Raw genomic sequence first — 25,863 nt, forward strand, 5'->3', positions numbered from 1 at the left:
ACTGATTTCATTCCATGCGTTACAATGAACCCGTCCTCCCGATTTCTACCTTCACCAGCCTCCCCCGTACCTGACACAGCGTTGGGTACCATCATGAGGATGTTACGAGGTTCTGTACAGGTCCATCTCCCAGGCTGAGTACCAGATAACACCGCCTCTGAACATTAATCAGGTTTCATAGGAAGGGAGGGAGGGAGGGATGGATGGAGGGATGGATGGAGAGAGGGAGGGATGGATGGAGGGATGGATGGAGGGATGTAGGGATGGATGGATGGTTTCATTCCAGCTGACGGTAACAACAGTGCTCTTGATGAATCACTTGATGAATCACTTGATGAGGCAAGAGCGGAGCATTTCCCCAAAGCTTTAGAATCTATTCTGTATGACTCAGAAACACCGCCTGGTCAACAACCAGACTGAACAGTTCAGGAGAGATCCAAACCCCTCGGTTGTTTGTAGTGAAACGGTTTATTGCATATACAGACTTACAGTTTCAACTTGCCATTTTTGGCTAAGTGCTTCTCTTTTTTTTTAACAAAACAGAAAAAAATACAGTCAGTCATATGAGAGAGAGAAGACAAAATAGAAAAATAAGAAATCATAATATCATACATCTTTAACTGTTACGACGGGAACTGCTTGGAGGCTCTGCAGAGAGAGGAAGTAGTTCCGTATTTGTGGACCAGAGCCAGGGCCCGTTCTCTCAGGGGCGCCGGGACGACAGCAGCAGACGTCTTGTTCAGGTGGAGGAGGACGAGGCAGCACTCCATGACGTCAGGGAAGGGGTATTTCTGAAACAGGAGGGGGGGAGACGACAATATTTGAATGATTCAAAGATTTAGGGACCGGTTTGACAGACTTGGCTGAAGCCTAGTCCTGGACTAAATCACACTTTCAATGTCGAATCTCCATTGAAGATGTAGTATATTTTACTTAAACACACATGCATGGACTGTATTACTTAGGGTTAGGCTTTTTGGCTGTGAAAGAATGTCTGCTGACAAAGGGGTGTTTTATGACATAACACGTCCTTTTGTCTCAGAGCCATATGTTTTTGCCTCAGGAAGTGACTGTCCATATATGGGCATTTTAGGATGACTTCCTGTGAATCTGCCCTGACCTTTAACCTGGAATAACATTAGGCCAGAGTGACATCATAGTGCCCCTCTTTCACACCGTGATCATCCATACAGTACGTGTGATAGGCCAGTATTTGAAACTGTATTTACATATTGTTGTTGATAAATACCAGCAGCAGCTGTCTTTTGTAAACTGTACTTTGGTTTAAATAAATAGTCTTGAAACTCAGAAGTATATTTGTTTTGTTTTTTAAAATTAGTTTTTCAGATTTTATCCCTTTTTCACCCAATTTGGTATCCAATTGAACCCAACCTAGCATCCAATTATCCCCTGCCTATTGCGTAGGATCCGCCGCACGACCCCGTGGCCGGCAGCCCCAGAGGAGATCGGCAGGCAGACTAGCTGACTGGCTCCTCGAGCCCAGCACCGTTATTCCGGCACCCCGGGGGCGCTGTTGCGCGACGGATCCTTGTCCGGAAATATTCCTATACCGCCCTCGGGAGCGGCCGCTCAATATGCCGCTCCCTGTGTGTGCCCCGGCCATATCCGGGTCTGGCGAGCTGGGATTCGATCCCAGTCCCCGGTGGGCAGCTTGCACTAGTGGCCAGTGCTTAGACCGCTACACCACCGCGGGGCAAAGAAGTATATTTGTGATCCATTTCCAGCAAGTTACTTAAGAAGATCCTACAAAGATACTTTTTAGTCTAGGATTAGGCTTGAAACTGAAACTGGAAGTGGGCGTTACCTTCACGTGATCAGGGATCCCGGCCAGCTCTTTGTGGTGCTCAGTAACCATGGCAATCAGGGAGGGGAGGGACCCAGGCTCAGGTCTGGGGGAAACAAAGATCACACTTGACATGACATCATACCTGACAGACAAACAGCCAACCAGCCAGCCAACCAGCTAACCAGTCAGCCAGCCAACCAACCAACCAGCCCTGTCAGTAACCCGGCTCAGAGTGATATTTTATTATCAACTAAAGACTAAAATAAGCAAAAATAGAAATGGGATGTGAAAGTCAGGATCATCAACGGTGTAGGGTGTGTGTGAGTGATGTATGTGGAACGTTGTAAAGTGTAAACAAAGGGGAAAAAGGAACAAAGGTGTGCTCCTGTATATATATATATATATATATATATATATATATATAGAGAGAGAGAGAGAGAGAGAGAGAGAGAGAGAGAGACTGGTGAACCAGCACAGCCTAAAATAGGCACCGGCACAGGTGTGCTGCATCAACCAATCAGGCCTCCTCTCCCCCACTGACCATCCTGCAACACAGAACCAGAACAAGACAGCAGTGGAGGGAGGAGGCCGTAACAGACCAACACATACCGTTGTCCCGCCTCAGCGGACGCCGCCTGGCTGTCTGGGGGTGTGGTGGTGGTGTCCTCCAGGGTGGGGGGGGGCGCCTGGGTCTGCGTCTCCCCAGCCGAGGGCTCCGTCCCCTGGGCGCGACTGTGCTGGTGCACCATGCAGGCCAGCCTCTCCTGGATCTCTGCGACGGCCCTCTGGGCGCTCTGGCAGGTGGCGTGGGGCTCAGACAGGAGGACCCGGTAGGCGCTCGCACACGCTCCGCCGACGCCCTCCTCGTCGACGCCGTTCTCAGGCCTCACACGCACGCCTCCTCCTCCTCCGGCCGCCTCCTCCTCCTTCTCCTCCACGCCGTTCTGACCGCTCGGTTCCTCCTCCTCCTCGTCCCCGTTCTGGGGGTCAGGCACCACCGGGCTGGTCGAGTCATTCCCGTTCAGTCTCGTCGGGGGGGTGGCAGCGTCGGGGGTGAGGTGGGTCGGGGTGGGGGGGTCCCTGGGTCTGGCCGTGGGGGTGGGGGTGTGGGTCCACCAGGTGCGGTAGAGCTGCAGGTAGCAGACGAAGGCCTCCAGGCTCTGGGCTGCAGCCAGGCCCTTCTCATCTGGGGCAGCAAGCTGCAGACGGTAGTGGGACACGGAGGACACGCCTACCAGAGAGAGGGAGGGATGGATGGATGAATGGATGAATGGATACATTAATGAATGTTGATGTTTTGCCCAGTTGAAGCCCCTCCCCCAATGAGATTATCAAACACGTCAGTAAAGAATGCATCATATAATACTGGATTATTATGACACACACACACACACACACACACACACACACACCAATCTCTTTGATAACTGAAGTTAATGAGCAGGTTTGAGACATTAATCTTTAAAGGGACGGACCGCTTTGTTGTTTGAGTCCCAGACCGCCCCTTTAAACAGGCAGAATGCTTTCATGTTGGCAAACCGCCGTGTTCGACCGTGGGGTGAATGTTGCAGAGTGCTCACCTTGAGGGAAGAGCACCCGACAGGTCTCTGACATCAGAGGGTAGTGCCCCGCCCCGCTCCCTCTGGCCACGCCCTGCAACAGCTCCTCTAGCGCCGCCCCCCGGTCGCCTAGCAACCAGCTCAACGTGCCCAGAGTCACGTCCAGAGCAACCTGGGTCAGAAGCTGGAGGGATGGAGGGAGGGAGGGAGGGATGGATGGAGGGGGAGAGAGAGAGAGAGAGAGAGAGAGAGAGAGAGAGAGAGAGAGAGAGAGAGAGAGAGAGAGAGAGAGAGAGAGAGAGAGAGAGAGAGATTACAATCAGTTGAGAGATGTTTGGGTCCCTGGTTCGATTCCGGCCGTCGACCTATCCTGCATGTCACCCCTCCTCTCTCTCACCCATCCTTCCTGTCAATCTCTACTGTCTCTATCCCCCAAAAAGCAGTTCTAAAAACAAATATATATATATATATATATAAAAAAAAGAAGATTTAGAATTCATTCAAAACAATGATACCTCCTCCTACGGCAACTTAGACCCAAAATGGCTGCCGGTTCATAAAGGTCCATGGGGGTGGAACGGGGGGGGGGTGTCCTAGGTGACCCACCTGTTTCATGGGGACGTTGGGCGTGGGCTGGGGGTTCTCCACGGCCTTCAGCTGTTGGTGCAGAGCTCGGAGCTTCTCCGGGTCGCTGGAGGAGGAGACCCCAAACTCTCTCTCCCACACGGCCGCCAGAGACCCCAGGAGGCCTCCTACGTCCTTCCCTTGACCCCCCCTGCCCCGACGGGAGGATCTGGCCCTGGGGATGGCCTTGGGGCGGGCCGCGGCGATCTTGGCCGCGGCGATCTTGGCCGCGGCCAGGAGGTCGTCCTCCTCCTTCTTCCAGGCGGCTGCGGAGACGCACCAGGGGTGGGGGGCTTTAGACGGGACCTTCTCCTTCTTCTTCTCCTCCTCCTCCTCCTCTTTCTCCTCTCCCTCCCGGGAGGCTGTAGTAGACCCAGGGTGGGTGGTAGCAGCAGCCGGGACCTCTTCCTCCTCCTCCTCCTCCTCCTGCTCCTCCTCCTGCTCCTCTCCTCTAGGGGGCGCTGTGGCAGCGGCGGCAGACCAGGGGTGGGTGGAGGAGCAGGCCCAGGTCACCACGTCGGTCCCGGTCAGAGACACGGTCAGCAGCTCCGTGGCGCAGAAGTGGAGCTGGTGGGCCTGGAGGAGGGGGGGGGGGGGGGGGGGAGGAGGGCACAGAGGAAGAGACTCAACGTGTGTGTGTGTGTGTGTGTGTGTTTCACCAGTAGGCTGTCCTATGAGCTGAGGAGCTGCTGTGTGTGTATGTGTGTGTGTGTGTGTGTGTGTGCGTGTGTGTGCGTGTGTGTGTGTGTGTGTGTGTCTCACCAGCAGGCTGTCCTGTGAGCTGAGGAGCGTCTGTGCTGCCAGCCAGTTGTGGGTGGAGGCCAGGTCCTTGGCACAGCGCAGGGTCAGGGCGTGGGCCAGCTGGGCCTCCCCCCCCAGCCGGGCCAGGCGGGCCGCCATCTGCAGGGACCCCTGGTCGTTCTTCTTGGAGATGACTTTGGCCGCGTCGAAGCTGGAGCCCGCGGCGAGATAACTGGGGGGGGGGGGGGGGGAGGCACACACACACACACACACACACACTCGATGTGACACCAAGTCAGACACACACACACAGGGTGAGTCTTGTCATTGTGGTAGTCTGTTAGTTTATAGTCCAGGTGATTGTGTGTGTGTGTGTGTGTGTGTGTGTGTGTGTGTGTGTGGTACCATTTAGCGGCGGTGGACAGGTGTCCGTCCTTCTCCAGAACCGCGGCCCAGGTCAGGTAGAGGTCCTTCAGCACCGGGTCGTCTGGCTGGAGACGGGCCTTGGCCAGGGCGATGCCCTCCCTGAGAGAGAGAGGGGGGGGAGAGAGAGAGAGGGAGGAAGAGAGAGAGAGGGGGGGGGGGGAGAGAGGAAGGGAGAGAGAGAGGGGGGGGGAGGGGGAGGGAGAGAGAGAGAGATGGGGGAGGGGGAGGGAGAGAGAGAGAGGGGGGGAGGGGGAGGGAGAGAGAGAGAGAGAGAGAAGGGGAGAGAGAGAGAGAGAGAGAGAGAGAGAGAGAGAGAGAGAGAGAGAGAGAGAGAGAGAGAGAGAGAGAGGAGGAAAGAGACACCATGACAGTTACATCACAGTCACAAACAGGGACCGGGTTCAATCATTGATCATGAATGGATTAGTGAGATACACAGCGTGTGTGTGTGTGTGCATGTGTGTGTGTGTGTGTGTGTGTCTGACCTGTAGAGCTGGTGAGACTTGAGCAGGTCGACGGCCTCGTAGATCTTGTTGATGGACAGGAGGTGGGAGGCGGCCTTGAGGAACTGCTCCTGCAGACACAGCTGTCTGACGTACGCCTCCACCGTCCTCACCCACACCTGGTACCCCGCTGGGAGGGGGGGTGGAGGAGGAGGAGCAGAGGTGGAGAGAAGGGAGGAAGAGAGGAAAGGAGAGAGAAGGGGAGAGGGAGGCGGGGAGGAGGAGAGGAAAGGAGAGGGAAGTGGAGAGAGGAGAGGAAGAGAGGAAAGGAGAGAGAAGGGGAGAGGGAGGCAGGGAGGAGGAGAGGAAAGGAGAGGGAAGTGGAGAGAGGAGAGGAAGAGAGGAAAGGAGAGAGAAGGGGAGAGGGAGGCAGGGAGGAGGAGAGGAAAGGAGAGGGAAGTGGAGAGAGGAGAGGAAGAGAGGAAAGGAGAGAGAAGGGGAGAGGGAGGTGGGGAGGAGGAGGAGGAGCAGAGGTGGAGAGACGGGAGGAGGAGAGGAAAGGAGAGAGAAGGGGAGAGGGAGGCGGGGAGGAGGAGGAGATAGGGAGAGAGGGGAGGTGGAGAGGAGAGGATAGGAGGAGAGGGAGGGAGAGGATAAGAGTAGAGGGAGGGAGGAGGGGAGGGAGGGAGGAGGATAGGATGTTTAACTTGAGAGCCATGTCAAATGAATAAACTTGACGGATGAAACTTTTTTTTTTTGGTTCTTCCTGAGCGGTCCTGCAATACCGGTACTCACCCATGGGGGCGACGGAGAGCAGGTGCTCACTCAGCTCCCCTCTCTCGGTGGCCGCCTGCAGAGCGCCGGTGATGTCGCCCGTCCACAGCCTCAGGTACACCACCGTCTCAAAGTGGCCGGCCTCCACGTGGCCCTCCTCTGAGAGAACACACACACATCAGACGCCGGTTTCCTGGACCTAGATTAAGCCTGGTCCTAGAGAAGGTGTGTAGGTGTGTTAGAGCAGTGGTTCCCAACCGGGGGTACGCGGACCCCTAGGGGTACGTGAGGGGATTGCAGGGGGTACGTGGAAAGATTTGGAATTATAATTTATTTCCCTTTCCAAAAAAATAATTAAATATAGTCGTTTCATAAACCTGTTGTTAAAATGGTACGCTGCAACTTAAGTTCCTCCCCGACAGGTGATGACTGTAACACACGTGGTAGTCACGTCACATTTAAATCACGTTCATTTACGTTCATTTACGCGCGCACGTCAGCTAGGCCTGTCAGTATACCGCAAAGATGGACAGATGGCTAAAACGACCAGCTTCAGAGGCAGATCAGACGGTCAGATCAGACGGTCAGATCAGAGAAAAAAAGAAAAAAAGGACCCCGCTATTATTTGGAAACATATGTTTTGTGGGGATTTACATGTACATCGGCTGATCCACCACAGCCACAGTGCTTTTTCTGCGGCGAAGTCCTGGCTAATAATTCAATGAAGCCAGCCCATTTACAGCGACACCAGAGCACCAAACACCTAGCAACTGTTGGTAAAACTGACGACTTTTTCAAGCGAAAACTGTCAGAGTTCAAGTCAAGTCAGGCTACACTGAAAAAAGCGGCAAGTGTGTCAAGCAAAGCACTGGAGGCGTCCTATGCTGTTTCATTACTAGTGGCTAAGTCAAAAACCCCACATTCAATCGCCGAAGATCTGATTTTGCCTGCCGCTGTGATTTTGGCTCAAACTATGCTGGACAAGAAAGCAGCTGACGCGCTCAAGTTGGTACCATTATCTAACAATACCGTCTCCCGTCGGATTGATGATATGTCCATAAATATTGTCGGACAAGTGGTGGATAAAATGAAGCAAGCAGGTCAGTTCGCTTTGCAATTAGATGAAATGACCGACGTTAGTGGGGAGGCTCAGCTGCTGGCTTTTGTGCGTTATAAAGAAGAGTCGGACATAAATGAGCATATCTTGTTTTGCAAGACGCTGCCAGGAAAGACAACTGGCGAGGAAATATTTCTGATTATTGACAGCTTCTTCAAAGACAACGATCTGGAGTGGAAATCCTGCAGTCACATCTGTACCGATGGAGCGGCAGCAATGACGGGTAAGGTGCGTGGGCTGCTTGGGCGTGTGATGAAGGTGAACCCCGAAATTAAGTGGATGCACTGTATTATTCACCGGGAGGCACTCGCCAGCAAAAGGATGAGCCCCGAGTTAAGTGCAGTTATGGATGACGCAGTTAAGGTGATTAACTTCATTCAGTCCCGGCCAATGAACCACAGACTGTTTCAAACTCTTTGTCATGACAGCGGGTCAGAGCATGAGCAGCTACTGCTTCACACAGACGTTCGCTGGCTGTCTCGTGGCAAAACGCTGCTGCGGCTCTATGAATTGCGCATCGAGGTGTTTGCTTTCCTGACAGAAAACGACCACCCTCTTGCAGCCCTGTTTGAGGATGCAGTGTGGGTTGCGCAGCTGGCATATCTTGCTGATGTCTTCACTAAGCTGAATGAGCTCAACCTTTCACTTCAGGGCAAGTACTCACACATCCTTAACATGTATGACAAAGTGAATGGATTCATAAAGAAGGTTAAATTATGGGAGAGGAAATGTAAGGATGGAGATGTGAGCTGTTTCCCACTGCTTGATGGCCATCTCGCCACCACTGATGCTGACAGAGGTCCTGTGGTGAAAATAGTTAAAGCACATCTGTCCAAACTTGACACTGACTTCAACCAGTACTTTCATGACATTGAAACAAAGTCAGAAAAACTGGACTGGGTGAGGAACCCATTCAGAGTGAATGACAGGAGCAGCAGCAGCCTTCCTGCAAGCCTGCAGGAAAATCTGATGGACATGTCCTCTGATCGTGGGTTGAAGATGGCACATGCTGACAAGTCATTGACAGAGTTTTGGTGTGATGTTGAAAAGGAATATCCAGTGCTGGGAAAGTGTGCATTGAATGAACTTTTGCCTTTTGGATCTACATATATGTGTGAAGTGACCTTCTCAGCTTTGACCCACATCAAAACCAAGCCAAGGAACAGACTGAGTGTGGAGAGCAGCCTGGTGACTGCTGTTGCCACACTGCCTCCAGAACTGTCAAAGATTATAAAAGAGAAGCAACCTCAAGTGTCTCATTAAAGCTCAACTGATGAAAAAAAGAATTGCAACTGCTACTGGGTGAGTCTATTTTTCACAATGGTGTAAATATCTATGTATTAAAGGGGAGTGGTTCAAATGATTTCATTAATAATCAGTAGAGTTAGATAAGAAGTTTAAGTGTGTGTGTGTGTGTGTGTGTGTGTGTGTGTGTGTGATAAGTTTTATCCTGTCTCATCTTGTCTGTTTCCTCTCCCCATCAGTCAAGACTCTGGGATGAGAAAATGATGACATCACTGCACCTCAGACAGAAGCCAAAGAGGAGCAGGAGAAAGGGAAAAGAAACAGATATCAAATCAAATTCATTATTATTTATTATTTATTTTTCTATTTTCAGTGAGTGTGTGGGCATGTGGTAACAATTAACCATTGAGGTGGCCAGGTGGCACATGTATTGGCCAATTAGCTCATGTAGTCTAATTTTGAATGGCAATGTTTTGAAATGGCAAACATGTGACTTTATGTCAGATTGTTGTGTGCAGAAAACCGTGTTCAGTGCATTTAAAAAGTGCCATTTTGAATAGCAAAATGTGTGTAAAGCAGAAAATGTGTTTAGAGTTTTGGAGACATGAGAAGAGGTTTTGCTCTCTGTGTGTCAGTAATAAATGTTATATTTGCAAGTTATAGTTTAATTGATTTTTTTGGGAAATAATCAACACGCATGAGTGAGGGGGTACTTCTGGCATGGCAAAACAGCTCAAGGGGTACACAAGACAAAAAAGGTTGGGAACCACTGTGTTAGAGGAGTGGAGGTGTGTGTTAGAGGAGTGTGTAGGTGTGTGTAGGTGTGCGTGTAGGTGTGTTAGAGGAGTGGAGGTGTGTGTTAGAGGAGTGTGTAGGCGTGTTAGAGGAGTGGAGGTGTGTGTTAGAGGAGTGTGTAGGTGTGTGTTATAGAAGGTGTGTAGGTGTGTGTAGGTGTGTGTAGGTGTGTGTTAGAGGAGTGTGTAGGTGTGTGTTAGAGGAGTGTGTAGGTGTGTGTAGGTGTGTGTAGGAGTGTGTTAGAGGAGTGGAGGTGTGTGTTAGAGGAGTGTGTAGGTGTGTGTTAGAGAAGGTGTGTAGGTGTGTGTAGGTGTGTGTAGGTGTGTGTTAGAGGAGTGTGTAGGTGTGTGTTAGAGAAGGTGTGTAGGTGTGTGTAGGTGTGTGTTAGAGGAGTGTGTAGGTGTGTGTTAGAGGAGTGTGTAGGTGTGTGTAGGTGTGTGTAGGAGTGTGTTAGAGGAGTGGAGGTGTGTGTTAGAGGAGTGTGTAGGAGTGTGTAGGTGTGTGTTAGAGGTGTGTGTTAGAGGTGTGTGTAGGTGTGTGTTAGAGGTGTGTGTAGGAGTGTGTTAGAGGTGTGTGTAGGTGTGTGTTAGAGGAGTGTGTAGGAGTGTGTTAGAGGTGTGTGTAGGTGTGTGTTAGAGGTGTGTGTAGGTGTGTGTTAGAGGAGTGTGTAGGTGTGTGTAGGAGTGTGTTAGAGGAGTGGAGGTGTGTGTTAGAGGAGTGTGTAGGAGTGTGTTAGAGGAGTGTGTAGGTGTGTGTAGGAGTGTGTTAGAGGAGTGTGTAGGTGTGTGTAGGAGTGTGTTAGGTGAGTGTGTATGTGTGTGAGTGCCAGGCGTGGTCCTACCCTCCTCCTGCAGCATCTTGTAGAGGGCCTGGCGGTCGTGGAAGAGGCCCAGCTGGAGGTGCTCTCCCTGGCCGGGCACCACGTGGGGAGGGGGGCCTGGGGGGGCAGGCACACAGTCAGAGATAAGTGTGTGTGTGTGTGTGTGTGTGTGTGTGTGTGTGTGTGTGTGTGTGTGTGTGTGAGAATGAGAGAGAGAGAGAGAGAGAGAACAAGAGGCAGAGAGAGAGAGAGAGAGAGGGGTGTGACTGACCCCCAGAGTGTGTGTGACTGACTACCAGAGTGTGTGTGTGTGACACTGACCACTAGTCTGTGTGACTGACCCCCAGAGTGTGTGTGTGTGTGTGTGTGTGTAGAGTGTGTGTGACTGACCCCCAGAGTGTGTGTGACTCACCGTCAGTGTGTGACTGACCCCCAGAGTGTGTGTGACTGACCACCAGAGTGTGTGTGACTGACTACCAGAGTGTGTGTGACTGACCACCAGAGTGTGTGTGACTGACTACCAGAGTGTGTGTGACTGACCCCCAGAGTGTGTGTGTGACTGACCCCCAGAGTGTGTGTGACTGACCCCCAGAGTGTGTGTGTGACTCACCGTCAGTGTGTGTGACGGCGGCCAGCGTGAGGCAGTCCTGCTGGAGGTCTTCTCTGGGCCGGTGGTCCATCAGCGTACTGAGGGGCAGCATGGAGCGAGGCTTCCTCTTCTTCATCAGACCCACCTCTACACACACACACACACACACACACGTTATGTTATTACATGAACAATGTTCTCAGTGTGTTACGGTCTCCTCCCTCCACTGCTGTCTTGTTCTGGTTCTGTGTTGCAGGATGGCAATGGGGTGAGGAGGCCTGATTGGTTGATGCAGCACACCTGGGCCGGTGCCTATTTAGGCTGTGCTGGTTCACCAGTCTCTCTCTCTCTCTCTCCATTAGTGCTGTCCCAAACGACTATTTTTCTAACGATTAATCTAGCGATTATTTTATCGATTAGTCTAACGACTAATTTATCGATAAGTCTAACGATAATCTTTGTACTGTTCGGAAAAAAAAAATAAAAAAAAATAAACGTGTTTGTCTCCACCTCACTGCTATAGCTAACGTTACTCTCGCTGCTATGTTATGATTAGCTAAATTGATGCTAACGTAGCATGCGAGCTACGAGCTAGATAACGTACAGTAGGTGCTCGCACCACAATGACAATAGGCTACCGTAGCTAGCCAGCTACATAGCTAACGTTACTAACACCAGAAGACAAGACATACGAACTGTGGTGAGCTACATTGCTTGTGTAACATTAGCTAGTAGCTATCCATTTTTCACTCATACACTTAATTGTCTCGCCTGGTAAAATAAAGGTTTAAAAAAAAAAAAAAAAAAAAGGCCATTTTGTTTATTTACGACTAACCGACGCATATTACGCAAACCGACGTATTGGTGTAGTCGGTGACGTCGATGACGTCGACTAATCGTAACAGCCCTACTCTCCATACAGGAGCACACCTTTGTTCATGTGTTTGTGGCAATCCTTTTTCCCCTTTGTTTACACTTTACAACATTCCACATACAGATCACTCACACACACCCTACACCATCGATGGTCCTGACTAACACATCCCATCTTTATTATGCTTATTTTAGTCTTTAGTTATTAATAAAACATTGATTATTTACTTTTACCCTTGTCTCCATTTTGGTCACTCGCTCTGAGCCGGGCTACTGACAAGTGTGTGTGTGTGTGTGTGTGTGTGTTCTACTCGTTTGCAGGACGTACCAGGTTTGTCTCTCTTCAGGTCCTTCTTCAGGGGGGTGAAGGGCTTCCCTCCGGTCTGGACCCTCTCTGCCGCAGGTCTGTCCATCTGCACGCTGGGCAGACAGGCTGGAACCGCACACACGCGCGCACACACACGCACACACACACACACACACACACACACACACACACACACACACACACACACACACACACACACACACGTGAGCTACTTCATATTCTCCTCAGTGTAGGTGAAGGAAAGGAGACAGGAGAGGAGACAGGGAGAGGAGACAAGAAGAGGAGACAAGGAGAGGAGAGGAGACAGGGAGAGGTGACAAGGAGAGGAGAGGTGACAAGGAGAGGAGAGGAGACAAGAAGAGGAGACAAAGACAGGAGGCCATGCCAGACTATAGGGACGTAGCAGCCTGTGTTACCTGTGAGTGAGGAGATGCTGGCGGTCTCGCTGCCCTCCTCTTCCTCCTCCTCGTCTGCTGCGGCCGCCGCCCCTCCTCTCTCCTCCTCTCCGTTCTGAGATGGGGACGGGCTCTCCTCCGTCCTCCCTTCTTTCCCCGGTCCCTTCTTCTTCTTGGCCTTGGCCTTCATTTTGGCCTTTTGCATCGGGGTCTTTTTCACTGAGGAGGACAGCCGTGTATTAGGGATGGACGGTTTTTCGGTTAAACCGAAAACCGGGGTTTATAAAAATAGAAACGGTTTTTTATCAAAACCGTCTGAAACCGTTTTTTTTTTTTTTTAGAAGAATAAAATAGAATAAGAATAAAACTGGAACATGTCACATGTTTGTCGTGTGTGAAAATAACAATGATACAGTCTGAATCTGCCGCGCAATGAGTGAGAGGTTTGGTCAGTTGTGAAGAATAACTGAGGATTAATATCTAATTGGGATTATATTTAAGGGTAACGAATCACTCTATGGGAAAGATAGTTGCCTTCAGTTATTGGTAGATAGGAAAGTTTTTTTTACAATTACTCGCTTACATTTAATAAGATCATTTTCGCTGCTCTCTGTAAAGCGCATTGGGTCACTTTTGTGAGAAATGCGCTATAGAAATAAAATGTGATTTGATTTGATATCAATCAATCAAACTTTATTTATGTTCTATAGCACAAATCATGCATTGAATGTAACTCCAAGTGCAGTATTTACTAAACCACAATATAATAAAACAAGAGCTATACGGATCAAGAGTGTTTGTGCACAGCGCCACTGTGTGTGAAGGCGCTACTGAAAGTGATGACAGAACGCATGTCTCAGAAGATACGCGGTCACTTAGTGACGCAAAGGTAGTTCTGTATTTATCTCTATCTGTATTAGTACATTTATTTTGAAAGCTCTATTTTGACAGCTCTACCATGGGCACTTTTATTTTGATGGGGCATTCTTTGTTGATTGACTTACGACAGTTCAGGACGAGTCAGTCTCGCGGCATGTGGTTTTTATGAAAAGCTTTAAGTATGTTCACTGCATAATTCTAAGTCTAATATTTCAGTGATTATTGAGCAGTATTCAAATATTTAAATACATTGAGCAGCAGCTGAAACTTTGTCTAAGAACCAAGATATTGAGAAAGCAGTTCATTCAATGAAGACGCTGTTCCAAGAGATGATCTTCCGTGCAGGCGTGCACCCTGGATCAGCGGAGCTGGTGTGTTAAGTGTTCATGTGTTTTCATGTATGGTGTAGCTTACAAAAGTCTGCCTTTCCACTTATATTTGTGAAACTAAGTAGCCTAAATGTGTTGCGACTGTGCTTACGGTGTTTTAATGGTGTTCGACATGAGTGTATTGTAGCAGTAGGGCTCAATTATTTGAAATTGGCGCTCTTTTTTTATTTATTTTTTTTACAACATTTTTTTTTTTTTTTTTTTTTTTACTGTATTTTTCGGTTAACCGGAAAACCGCGGTTTTACTCTCTGACGGTTTTTCGGTTTCAATAATTGGAAACCGTCCATCCCTACCGTGTATCCCTGGGTTACCACCACTACATTGTACAATATACTTCCTAACTCCTACCTAGACATGCTTTAGATAGGAATATACTATACTGCTCAAATAGTGAGCACTATACAATGAAAAACAAGTGCAAGTCATGTGTTTGTGAGTAGTAATGTTCCCACCTTTCATGCTGTGTTGAGGAATTTCATCTATACATTTCTGTGTTGGCTAATTGATGAAAGTTGATGAAGTTTTTATCATAATGGCCCTAACTGAGCCTACACACAGTGACAAGGTCTTGACAAGGTCTCTTGTCTTGGGAAACATTGGAACAAATGTCTATGTGTTTTGATCACTGTGGACCTGTGAAATGCCATGATCTCCTACATATCGGAAAAGCGCTATATAAATGTAATGAATTATTATTATTATTATTATTATAGATACCAGCCCACAGTCTGAGACAATCAGGAGGCCAAAATGATCATTTCCTCTACCACTTTCTCCTCCTGACCCGGAATGCAATTCTCATGTCGCCATTTGAGGCTCTCCAAATAGTGTAGGAGAATTTGAAGACCACTTCGGAGACCGTGCCTTTTCACGAGCTGCACCCCGCCTCTGGAACTCTCTCCCCTCAACCACTCAGAGACTCACCCTCACTCTCAACTTTTAAATCCCACCTCAAAACCTACCTGTTCTCCCATGCATACAACCTCCCCTATCCCTAACCATCTCCCCTAACCCTGCCACCCCCCCCCCCCCCCCGGGACATTGCTGCGTTTCTGTGTTCCCTGTTCGTTAACTCTGTGTTCTATGTGCTCATGTCATCTGTTGCTTGTTGCTGTTCCAGTGATTTCTGTTTTAGCCATATTGTCAGCGTCTTTGAGCCTCGGAAAAGCGCTATATAAAAACAATGAATTATTATTATTATTATTATTATATTTCTGTACTGTTGTCCTTGTATTGTATTTTATATTTTTGTTATTTGCCGATATGGACCTATGTGTCTGAAATAAAGTTAAATTGAATAGATACATCTCTATAAATAAAACACTCAGCTACACAAGTGTAGTTCTGTATGCTAAGACGACACTGTCAGGTTTTGATGATGTCACTGTGTGTATGTGTGTGTTCCGGTTGTTACTTTTGGGGGGCTTGGTGTGTTCTGACTAACTTTTGGGGGGCTTGGTGTGTTCTGACTTACTTTTGGGGGGCTTGGTGTGTTCTGACTTACTTTTGGGGGGCTTGGTGTGCTCCTGCTTGGACACGGCCCACTCCTGCACGGTGAAGTCATCGCCGCCGGTCCAGACCAGGTCGGGGTCCACGGGGGACCACTGGACACACAGCAGCCTGCCGCGGTGACCCCGGTAGTTAGACACACCCTCCTCCTTCAACACGTCCCACACCTGGGGGGGGGGGCACACGCACACGCACAGACACACACACACACACAGACGACACAGACACACACACAGACACAGACACACACAGACACACACACCATTAACCTGTGGTCCTCTGTGGCTCAGTAGAGCATGGCGCTAACAATGCTTGGGGGTTTGAGTCCTGCTGGGGCCGTATATACTAACACATGTCTGCACTCACTGCAATGTATATCACTGAATAAAAGCTTCAGATAAATGGGGTATATTATTATTAACTAGTCTTCAATCACATGGAGGTGACCAGTAGAGGGCAGTGGTGTAATGGTAATAATATTAATAATCATCATATTAATAATAATAATAATAATAATAATAATAATAATAATAATAATAGCTTGGTTTCATATAGCGCCTTTCACAAACCCAAGGACTCTTTACCGAATTTACAGACAGAAAGTCAGACAGACACAACAGGAAAAAATATTAAATAAAGATTTCATGGTAGAAATCTATGATTGCACAAGGGGTTCACATACTTTCAAGCATCACTGTATATATATATATATATCCAGGCCAGTGCTCATTTGAAAAAGAGGCTACTGTCTCAATATGACTACCCGGGTTAAATAAAGGATTAATAATAACATATATAGAGCAACAACTTTGCTGCTAGACTTCATGCACGAATTAAATGAAATGTCATGCACAAATCAGCCTATCTATAAAAAAACAAAAACAAAAACAACAGAAGAGTAAACCGGTCCTGACCTGAGCGGTGCCGTCATAGCAGACGGTGACCAGCCGGGCGTCGTGGTGGGGGCTCCACGCCAGGTTGGTGATCTTGGCCGTGTGACCCACCAGGCTCCTGTAGGCCTCCGTCATCACCACAGGCCTCTCTGGAGGAGCCTCTGTTGTCAGGGGCGACGGGGAGGGACCAGCGTTAGAATGTACTATCTCCTCAAACTCACGGGGGGGGTCCCCAGACTTAGATTAAGCCTAATCACCTGACACAGATTAAGATGTTAATATTAAGATGAAGACATAGATTAAGACATAGATTTGCACATGGAGGCTCTCCGTTGAAGGTTTGATGTAAGTCCAGGATTTGGAGAGTACCACTATTATATCACTTTGACACAACACTATGTTCATTGGAAAAACTAGTTCCATGCTGCTAGGATGGGATGCAAGCAGCCCTGGATATACTTCCCTATGACACTCCTGGGTGTTCTTGCCTACAAGGTTCCTACAAGTTACATTTAAGACCTTTTTAGACCGTTTTTAGACGTCTTTGGATAGACCTATTCGTGCCACCATAATAGCTTTTTGTCATCCTCGAGGTGATGAAATTAGGGATTTCACTGCCATACAGACAAAAAAGGAAGCAAATTGGCATTTGATTAATATCTGCGTAAATAGATGTGGTCGGACTGATTTCCTTGCAGGATCTCATTCTCAAGACCTAGCACCTCATTTTTAGACCGAATAACTGAAATGTAAGACCTTTGTAGGCCTTATAAACCTGGATTGCTGGATTTTAGACTTGAAGGCTTTTTAAGACCAGTGCGGGAACCCTGTACCTATGACCCTCCTGGGGTGTTCTTACCTATGACAGCCCTGAGGTCGTGGACGTAGACCACCGCGTTGGCGGACCCGGAGGCCAGCAGGTGGTGGTGTTCGGGCTGGGGGCCGTGGGGGAGGTGCCAGCTCAGGGTGTTGATGATCTTGTGGTGCTGCTGGATGGTACAGAGGAGCCTCAGGTGGGGGGCCTGGTACACCTCGATGGACCTGGGGGAGAGGGTGGGAGGGAGGGAGGGAGGCGCACGCACACACACAGACACAGACATACACACACAGACACAGACACACAGACACACACACGTTACCCCCACACAGCAGGTACAACTTACACATACATGGTGTTTGTTGCGTTGCGCTGCATCAGAGGGGAGGCTGCTAGAGGCAGAAATCCATCAGCCTCGAGGACGGGGCTCATAGTAACGCACGGTACCGTCCCTCATTCCATCCCACGCATCCCGACGAGCCCCGTCCTCCGATTTCTACCTCCGCCAGCCTCCCCCTGCTCATGTGTTTGTGTGGAAACATCTCCACCGCTGAACGACAAAGAACATTTCCTCACGTCCCGATGAAGTTGTCATCATCATCATCATCATCATCATCATGTAAAGTGCTGCTTAGAGAGAACTTCTCAGAGAGGGCGACGGCTCCTCCGAGAGAGCGGGTTAGAAAGTACCGGTACTCTGAATGTAGGCTAATCTGTTATGCTGCAGCTGGAGGCGTTCAGCTCAGACAGACACTCGTCACTCATGGTGAGGTTGACAGTTGTCAACACCAGACAGCTGGATGGTCCAATGTTGCAGGTTCCCACCAGGGGGAGGCTGGCGGAGGTAGAACACCAGGGGGAGGCTGGCGGAGGTACACACCAGGGGGAGGCTGGCGGAGGTAGAACACCAGGGGGAGGCTGGCGGACCAGGGGGAGGCTGGGGGAGGTAGAACATCGGGAGGCCGGGGGGCTCGTTGTAATGCACGGAAAGGAACGAGGAACGCTATCAGACCACACACACACACACACACACACACACACACACACACACACACACACACACACACACACACACACACACACACACACACACACACACACACACACACACACACACACACACACACACACACACACACACACACACACACACACACACACACACACACACACACACACACACACACACACACACACACACACACACACACACACACACACACACACACACACACACACACACACACACACACACACACACACACACACACACACACACACACACACACACACACACACACACACACACACACACACACACACACACACACACACACACACACACACACACACACACACACACACACACACACACACACACACACACACACACACACACACACACACACACACACACACACACACACACACACACACACACACACACACACACACACACACACACACACACACACACACACACACACACACACACACACACACACACACACACACACACACACACACACACACACACACACACACACACACACACACACACACACACACACACACACACGGTGTTGGATATTGTTCCTGATTCCTATTCCTCGCATTACGATGTTCCCCTGGTCGGCTGGAGGTGAGGCATGCACGCACACACACCCTGGCCGCCACACACACACACACGCACACACACACACACACACGCCGCCTCCGGGGAGGTTCACCACAGTCTGTGGTAAGGGCGGGAAGGGAGGATCGGCCGAGTCACTCACCCGTCCTCGTTGCCGATGGCGACGACTTTCCCATCTGGTTTCCAGCAGAGGTCCGTGTGTGGCGACAGCTTGTGCTGCAGAGAGAGAGACGTGACCTTTAACCCCCTCCCCTTATTCAAATCAGCCTCATTAACAGTCCACAGCTCGGTCCGGCAGTACTGTACAGTGTCCTGGACATCGGGAAACCGACACTTTTGGTAACACTTCATTTTGGATAGTCCCCTTAAACCAAACAAACTTTTGGACGAACGAACCGTCAACACAAACTCTCCATGGAATGTTCCGCTCCCGCGACATGCCTAGTGAAGCTATACTCTTAATGGGGGGGGGGGGGGGGGGGTTGGGGGGTGGCTGTGTAACCCAAGCTTTCTCAAACTATCAACAAACACTCAACAAAACGCTATTGGGGCCTAAGTGGGGCATATATTGTTGTGTCTCTCTCTCTCTCTCTCCGTCCGTCCCCCCCCCCCCCTCCATCCCTCCCTCCCCCCTCCCTCACCTTGATGCTGTTGGTGTCTCTGATGAGCCTGTCTATGTCGGAGGCCTCTCCGGCCAGCTTCCAGGGGTCGTGCTGCAGGATGAGCCCCTCCCCAGCAACACTGTACAGGCTGTAGGACGGCTTGTCTCCTGCCGCCCCTGGAGGGATGGAGGGATGGAGATGAGGCGCATGCATGCACGCACGCACGCACGCACACACACACACAGACATGCATTGCACACACACACACACACACAGAAAGAGACAGACAGACATGCATTGCACACGCACACACAGAAACAGACAGAAACAGACACACACACACACACACACACACACACAGTCATTAAGGTTAATATCTCAATCAACAACTCCACTAATGAGGTCCAAAATGTCAGGTGGGTCAAGAGGAAGACCAGGAGGAGCGCGAGTCAGTTAAAAACCGAGTCAGTGAAAACAAACGACGCCAAGTTCCTCCCCCGAACAAAACTTTAAAACCCCGGTCTTTGTTTAGAACCATCAGCAGTTCTCTCATACCGAAAACAATTACTGTAATGTTTACCGCTTCAAAATGAATGACTGATACTCTAATCAAACTGTCACCTGCCGACAGCTGGTCAAATTAACTTTCCACGTCTCGATTTCCCCCCGCGAAAGGCCCAGGGAGGAGGGTAAGCATTTTCTCGACTCATTCAATTACCGAGTATATTACAATGGTGTCGGGAGATGGCTAATATGCTGACTCATCGCTCTGGCATCCTTCCCACGTCCCTGTTATTTGCTGGGTCAGTGTGTGTTTAGCATGCTCCGCGCGTCCGCGGGCAACGCCCTCTTACCAAATGACATCGGGGGGACGGGGGGTCCCCAAGCTAGCGTGTAGACAGTCTTGCGGTGGTAGGAACTGGAGATCTGAGGCGGCCTTTAACGAAAACGAACGAACGACACAAACAAAAGAAAGCGGTTCATTAGTCTGAACACCGGAGAATGTCACCCGGATGAGCGATGACCACCACCACCACAACCGGAATTTGGAATTTTGATGACATCATCATCATCATCAACAACACAACTCCCAAATTCCGCAGAGGAGTGACTGTGTGGTCTTACTTGTTGGAGAAAGCGTCATAGATGCCGACTTTTCCGTCGTCCGTTCCGAACGCTAAGGAACCTTCTCTTGTAGGGTGCCAGGACAGCTGCGATGAACGGAGAGAGTCATGATGATAATAATAATAATAATTATTATTATTATTTATTTCAAATACTTTAGCTGTGCTTGATTGAGTTTGCCTGGAACCAATGGAATAGGCTATAGGCTAATTTGCTAGGCTAATTAGCTGTCTCTTAGCTTCCCTTAGCCCTTAGCTTCTCTTAGCTTCCTTTAGCTTCTCTTAGCATCCCATAGCTGTCTCTTAGCCCTTAGCTTCTCTTAGCTTCCCATAGCCCTTAGCTTCCCATAGCCCGTAGCTGTCTCTTAGCTTCCCTTAGCCCTTAGCTGTCTCTTAGCTTCCCTTAGCCCTCTCTTACCGCCGTGACTTTGGACTTGATGCCCTGCCAGAAGGTTCTGGTGTCGTACTGGTTCTGGAGGGAGAGGGTGTTCCAGACGCGGATCATGCTGTCGCCCACGCCCAGCGCCAGGTTGCCCGTGCCCACGGGGGAGAAGGCCAGGGTGTAGACGAACCCCCCCAGGGTGGGCAGCGTCCAGCAGCAGTCCAGAGACGCCAGGTCCCAGCACTTAACCTGGAGAGGCAAAACACCAGAAAACCCCCACCGTCAGATTCAAATCTACAGAATGCTAAACTTGTGTGTAACCAGGAGACTGAGACTTATCAAATCATTAAGAGTATTTATTTAGTTCTTGTAAGAAGGAGCGATTGTCTGGCCAACAAAAATGGGGTTCTCAGTACAATGGCTCCCCCGGGGCAGTCCCAGTTGATCACATTTATAGGTTTACAACATCAGTGGGCGGTTTGTCCTGGGGTTGGCTATGGTAGGTTCAACTGTTGGTCAAAGTAGACATAACTGTCCCAGAGAGAGAAGGCACTGAGCCCGTCCTCCGATGTCTACCTACACCGGCCTACCCTGCTGGTCCTGCTTCAGCGGCAGAGATGGAAACAGTAGGGTGGAGAGAGACGGTTCTATGTGGTTCTGAGGTTCTGTAGGGCGGGTCTCACCTCTCGGTCCATGGAGGTGCTGAGGAGCAGTTCTCTGTCGTCGGGCAGACACACGGAGCTCATGTTGAACACAATCCGGCTGTGGTTCTGGCCTTCTGACGAGGCGCCCAGCAGACTCCACCTCTGCTTGCCCCCCCTGGTCAGGTCCCATAGAATCATCTCCCCCCTACACACACGCGCGCACGCACACGCACACGCACACACACACGCGCACACACACACACACACACACACACACACACACACACACACACACAGGATGTGTTAGCACAGTTACCAATCGATCATCCAAATCTATAACGATTCATCAAACTTTAGCAAAACAAATTGGTTTCCATCATCATCATCATCATCATCATACCCAAAGCAGCTGGACACCAGCTGTGTCGGCTTCCCCTTGGGCCAGTGGACAGTGAGCCAGAGTCTCTCCTTCACCCCGGGGTCCACACCCGACCCTCTCCTCTTCAAGAAGGGCAGCTTCAGGGTCATCACAGCTGAGGGAGGGAGAAGGAACTGTCTTTTAAAAGGAGTAGGCTCTAGGGTTGTTCACACCCTTCATACCGTCCTTTATGTACTCGTACCTGTGGAGGTAGACATCGGAGGACGGGCTCATTACAAGGCATGAACGGAAGGAGGAATGGTCTCAAACTACAGGTGTTTGTTTGATAGCGTTCCTCATTCCGTTCCCTGCATCACAATGAGCCCGTCCTCCGATTTCTACCTCCACCAGCCTCCCTTGTTGGGTGACATCCATCATCAGCGGTTGTTGTTGTAGTGGTGGTGGTGGTGGTTGTTGTTGTGGTTGTGGTGGTGGTTGTTGTTGTGGTGGTTGTTGTTGTGGTGGTGGTGGTTGTTGTGATGGTTGTTGTGGTTGTTGTTGTGATGGTGGTGGTTATTGTGGTGGTGGTTATTGTTGTTATGGTTGTTGTGGTGGTTGTTGTGGTGGTGGTTGTTGTTATGGTTGTTGTGGTGGTTGTTGTGGTGGTGGTTGTTGTTGTTGTTGTGGTGGCTGTTGTGGTCTTACCTTTTCCCTTGGCCGTGCTCCAGATCCTCACTGTCTGGTCTTTGCTGCCCGAGGCCAGATAGCATCCCTTCTCTGCTCCGTCCGCCACCCCATTGGTCGCTTCTGAAAACAAGGACGACGCTCATTTAGGTCATTTAGGGAGGAAAATGTCTTCCGGAGTTACCCCGGGCAGGAGTGTCGTAGTACTACGGTCAGATAAGACCACTCCAGCTCTACAAGGCTTCCTGCAAACTCACCCCCAGGTCCGCTGACTGATATACAATTCTGTTCACTTGCCATGTGTCACGGCATTCTTAGTACCGGTCTCTGGGTAGTTCCACGGGTCCCATGGCGAGGCCGCCTTTAGCCACTATGGCCCTAGACTTTGGAACGGCTTGCCAGAGGACTTGAGGGTGGCAGTGTGTGTGGATATGTTTTAAAGAAAGCTCAAAATACACATTTTTAGCCTGGCTTTTACCTAGTGTCTTTGTCAACTTGCACTTTTACCCCTATTTCTTATCTCCAAATGTTTTGTTCAGATTCAAATTCAGATAACGTTTATTGCCATTATGCATACACATATAGGAATTTGCTTTGGCGTTACCGTAAGTGCATTTGTACCTTTTTCATGTGTATACATAAATAAAAAAACAGATATTGATATTGTTCTTGATTGTATCCCTATGTCTAAACTAGTTTTATTGTATTGTGGTTTATTTACTATTGTTTTTATGTTCAGCACTTGGAGTTGCATTCAATGCATGACTATATATATATATAAATACATAATATAAATAAAGTTTGATTGATTCTTACAATGATTCGTATCTAGCCTAGTCTAGTATCTAAATAGTTTAGAATACAAGCCTCAGCTGAAAGACCACATGGTACTAACTCACTGTGGACCAATCAGCTCAGGACATCCCATAATGACCCACCTGTGTAGTCCTCTGGCCTGCTGTAGAGAGCCTCCTCGTTGGCCAGCGGGGCCCAGGACAGGGCGTGGATCTCGTCGTCATGGCCACGCAGACGGTGGACAATCAGCACGATCATCCCATCCTTGTACCTTGGACAGAGAACGATACAGAAACTCTTAAAACACCAGATTAAGCCTAATCCCATAATATCTATAAATCTACTCTTGCAATGATGGAGAATCTACCATCGAAGATGATTTTTAAACCAGGTTAATGTAATCTCTGTCCCTGAAACCAGTCCTTAAGCGCTTAAGTTTCCCAGACCCAGATTAACCCTAGGCCTGGACTAAAGACCATGTTCAATGGACAGTCTCTATTCTCTATTGGCACCGAGTGCTTTCTTAGTTCAGAGGCAGGCTTAGCCTAAATCTGAGTCTGGGAAACCGCCCCTGAAAGAATTCCAGGGACCCCCCCGCCCCCCCCACACTGTTTCTCCATAAACACTGGTGAATGTGTGTCTCTCAGTTTAAGGGGAATGTTGTTGCACACGCTGGGGGTCGTAGGTCACGAAGCCCAGCCCTCTTACCCAACGGCCACGTAGTTCCATGAGTGAGGAGAGCAGGACAGGCAGAAGACGTTCCTGGGCTCGGGGAAGAAGCTGGCCACGTCGCCCGTGTTGTACCAGTAGCACACCACGATGCCCTTCTCATCCCCAGACACCACCAGGTTCTTGTCCACTGGGGACCAGTGCAGGGCTGTGATGGTGTTCTGAAGAGTGGACAAGATTAAGAGTAGATAAGATAATGTACTTAGTGTGTGTGTGTGTGTGTGTGTGTGTGTGTGTGTGAGAGAGAGAGAAAGATAAATATCCTTGGAGGTGAAGGCTCCATAACCTAGTTCATTTAACAGCTTGCAACTCAAGGCTTCACACTCAATAGTATTTCAGTGTCACTCAAGTCGAGTCACGAGTCTAAAGCCGTTTCGGCAAAAGCAAAAATATTCATGCCACAACGGTATGGTTCGGGTCGGTGTGTGTGTGTGTGTGTGTGTAGAGCCCCAATGTAAGTAGACGTCCCATCTGTGAGGTGTGGCCCAAAGGTGGAATGACACTCACCTGGTGAGCATAATGCTCCTTGACTAGGACCTTCTCATCTGTGTCCCAGAATTTAACTGACGCGTCATCAGAAGCGCTGGCACAGATGTGGCTTTGACCAGCATGTTGGCAGAATGAGAAACCAGACACTCTTTCTCTGTGGCCAACCAGCTCACCTGAAACCAATGACACAGAATCAGAATCGCTTTTATTACATCCCAATGTACAAGTACACAAGAGTAAAATTATTTGGCGTAGGTTCCTCAACACTGGCATTGAAGCATCAAGATACAAAATCACAAATAATAAAGTAAACTAAGTAATAATAGTGAATGATGGTAGTAACCAGTCATACTACATTGGAATCAATAGTGCAAAATGCTGTGCAAAGTACAATATGATAATGCAATAGCCTATAATACAGTACAAGTAGGCAAAGTAGCCGGAATACGAAGGAGTTCATCTGTTGTGATGCAGGGAAAGACACTGGATGATTTTGACATGGATGATCAAATAAACAGAGTGATGTCTGACATGGATGATCAAATAAACAGAGTGATGTCTGACATGGATGATCAAATAAAGAGAGTGATGTCTGACATGGATGATCAAATAAACAGAGTGATGTCTGACATGGATGATCAAATAAACAGAGTGATGTCTGACATGGATGATCAAATAAACAGAGTGATGTCTGACATGGATGATCAAATAAACAGAGTGATGTCTGACATGGATGATCAGATAAAGAGAGTGATGTCTGACATGGATGATCAAATAAACAGAGTGATGTCTGACATGGATGATCAAATTAAGAGAGTGATGTCATGGATGATCAAATAAACAGAGTGATGTCTGACATGGATGATCAAATAAACACTGGATGACTTGGCATGGATGATCAAATAAACAGAGTGATGTCTGACATGGATGATCAAATAAACAGAGTGATATCTGACATGGATGATCAGATAAACAGAGTGATGTCTGGCATGGATGATCAAATAAACACTGGATGATCTGACATGGATGATCAAATAAACACAGTGATGTCATAAACAGAGTGATGTCATAAACAGAGTGATGTCATAAATAGAGTGATGTCATAAACAGAGTGATGTCATAAATAGAGTGATGTCATAAACAGAGTGATGTCATGGATGATCAAATAAACAGAGTGATGTCATAAACAGAGTGATGTCATAAACAGAGTGATGTCATAAACAGAGTGATGTCATAAACAGAGTGACGTCTCACCCACGACCGCAGAGCTCGGTGCTGTGACGTCTACCAGATAGATGGTGTTTCTGGCTCCAAAGCCCATCAAACCTTTGTCATTCGTGTCACTGCATCTGGAACAGTACCAGTTCGGGGAGGCGGGCAGCAGTCTTTCGTGCAT

At 49.0% G+C, this 25,863-nt stretch overlaps 1 protein-coding gene across 1 annotated transcript; it reads right to left on the reverse strand.

Moving 5' to 3' along the window:
* Positions 1-581: 581 nt before the first annotated feature.
* gemin5 (gem (nuclear organelle) associated protein 5) lies at positions 582-25,863 on the reverse strand (the record flags this gene model as incomplete). The annotated part of the gene is made up of 28 exons (XM_080549428.1): positions 582-791; positions 1,826-1,910; positions 2,417-3,038; positions 3,388-3,550; positions 3,973-4,566; positions 4,753-4,963; positions 5,137-5,256; positions 5,643-5,790; positions 6,396-6,533; positions 10,373-10,468; positions 10,962-11,087; positions 12,142-12,246; positions 12,558-12,755; positions 15,310-15,481; positions 16,229-16,368; positions 17,067-17,248; positions 18,803-18,876; positions 19,302-19,438; positions 20,117-20,199; positions 20,388-20,473; positions 20,805-21,017; positions 21,452-21,617; positions 21,813-21,945; positions 22,476-22,577; positions 23,393-23,520; positions 23,958-24,139; positions 24,486-24,640; positions 25,722-25,863. 28 exons carry the CDS (start codon positions 25,861-25,863, stop codon positions 624-626), a joined length of 4,869 nt encoding a protein of 1,622 aa, XP_080405554.1. The 3' UTR covers positions 582-623.

Source organism: Nansenia antarctica (genome assembly GCF_963989245.1).
Source record: "Nansenia antarctica genome assembly, chromosome: 20".
In the NCBI taxonomy this organism is placed as follows: domain Eukaryota; kingdom Metazoa; phylum Chordata; class Actinopteri; order Argentiniformes; family Microstomatidae; genus Nansenia; species Nansenia antarctica.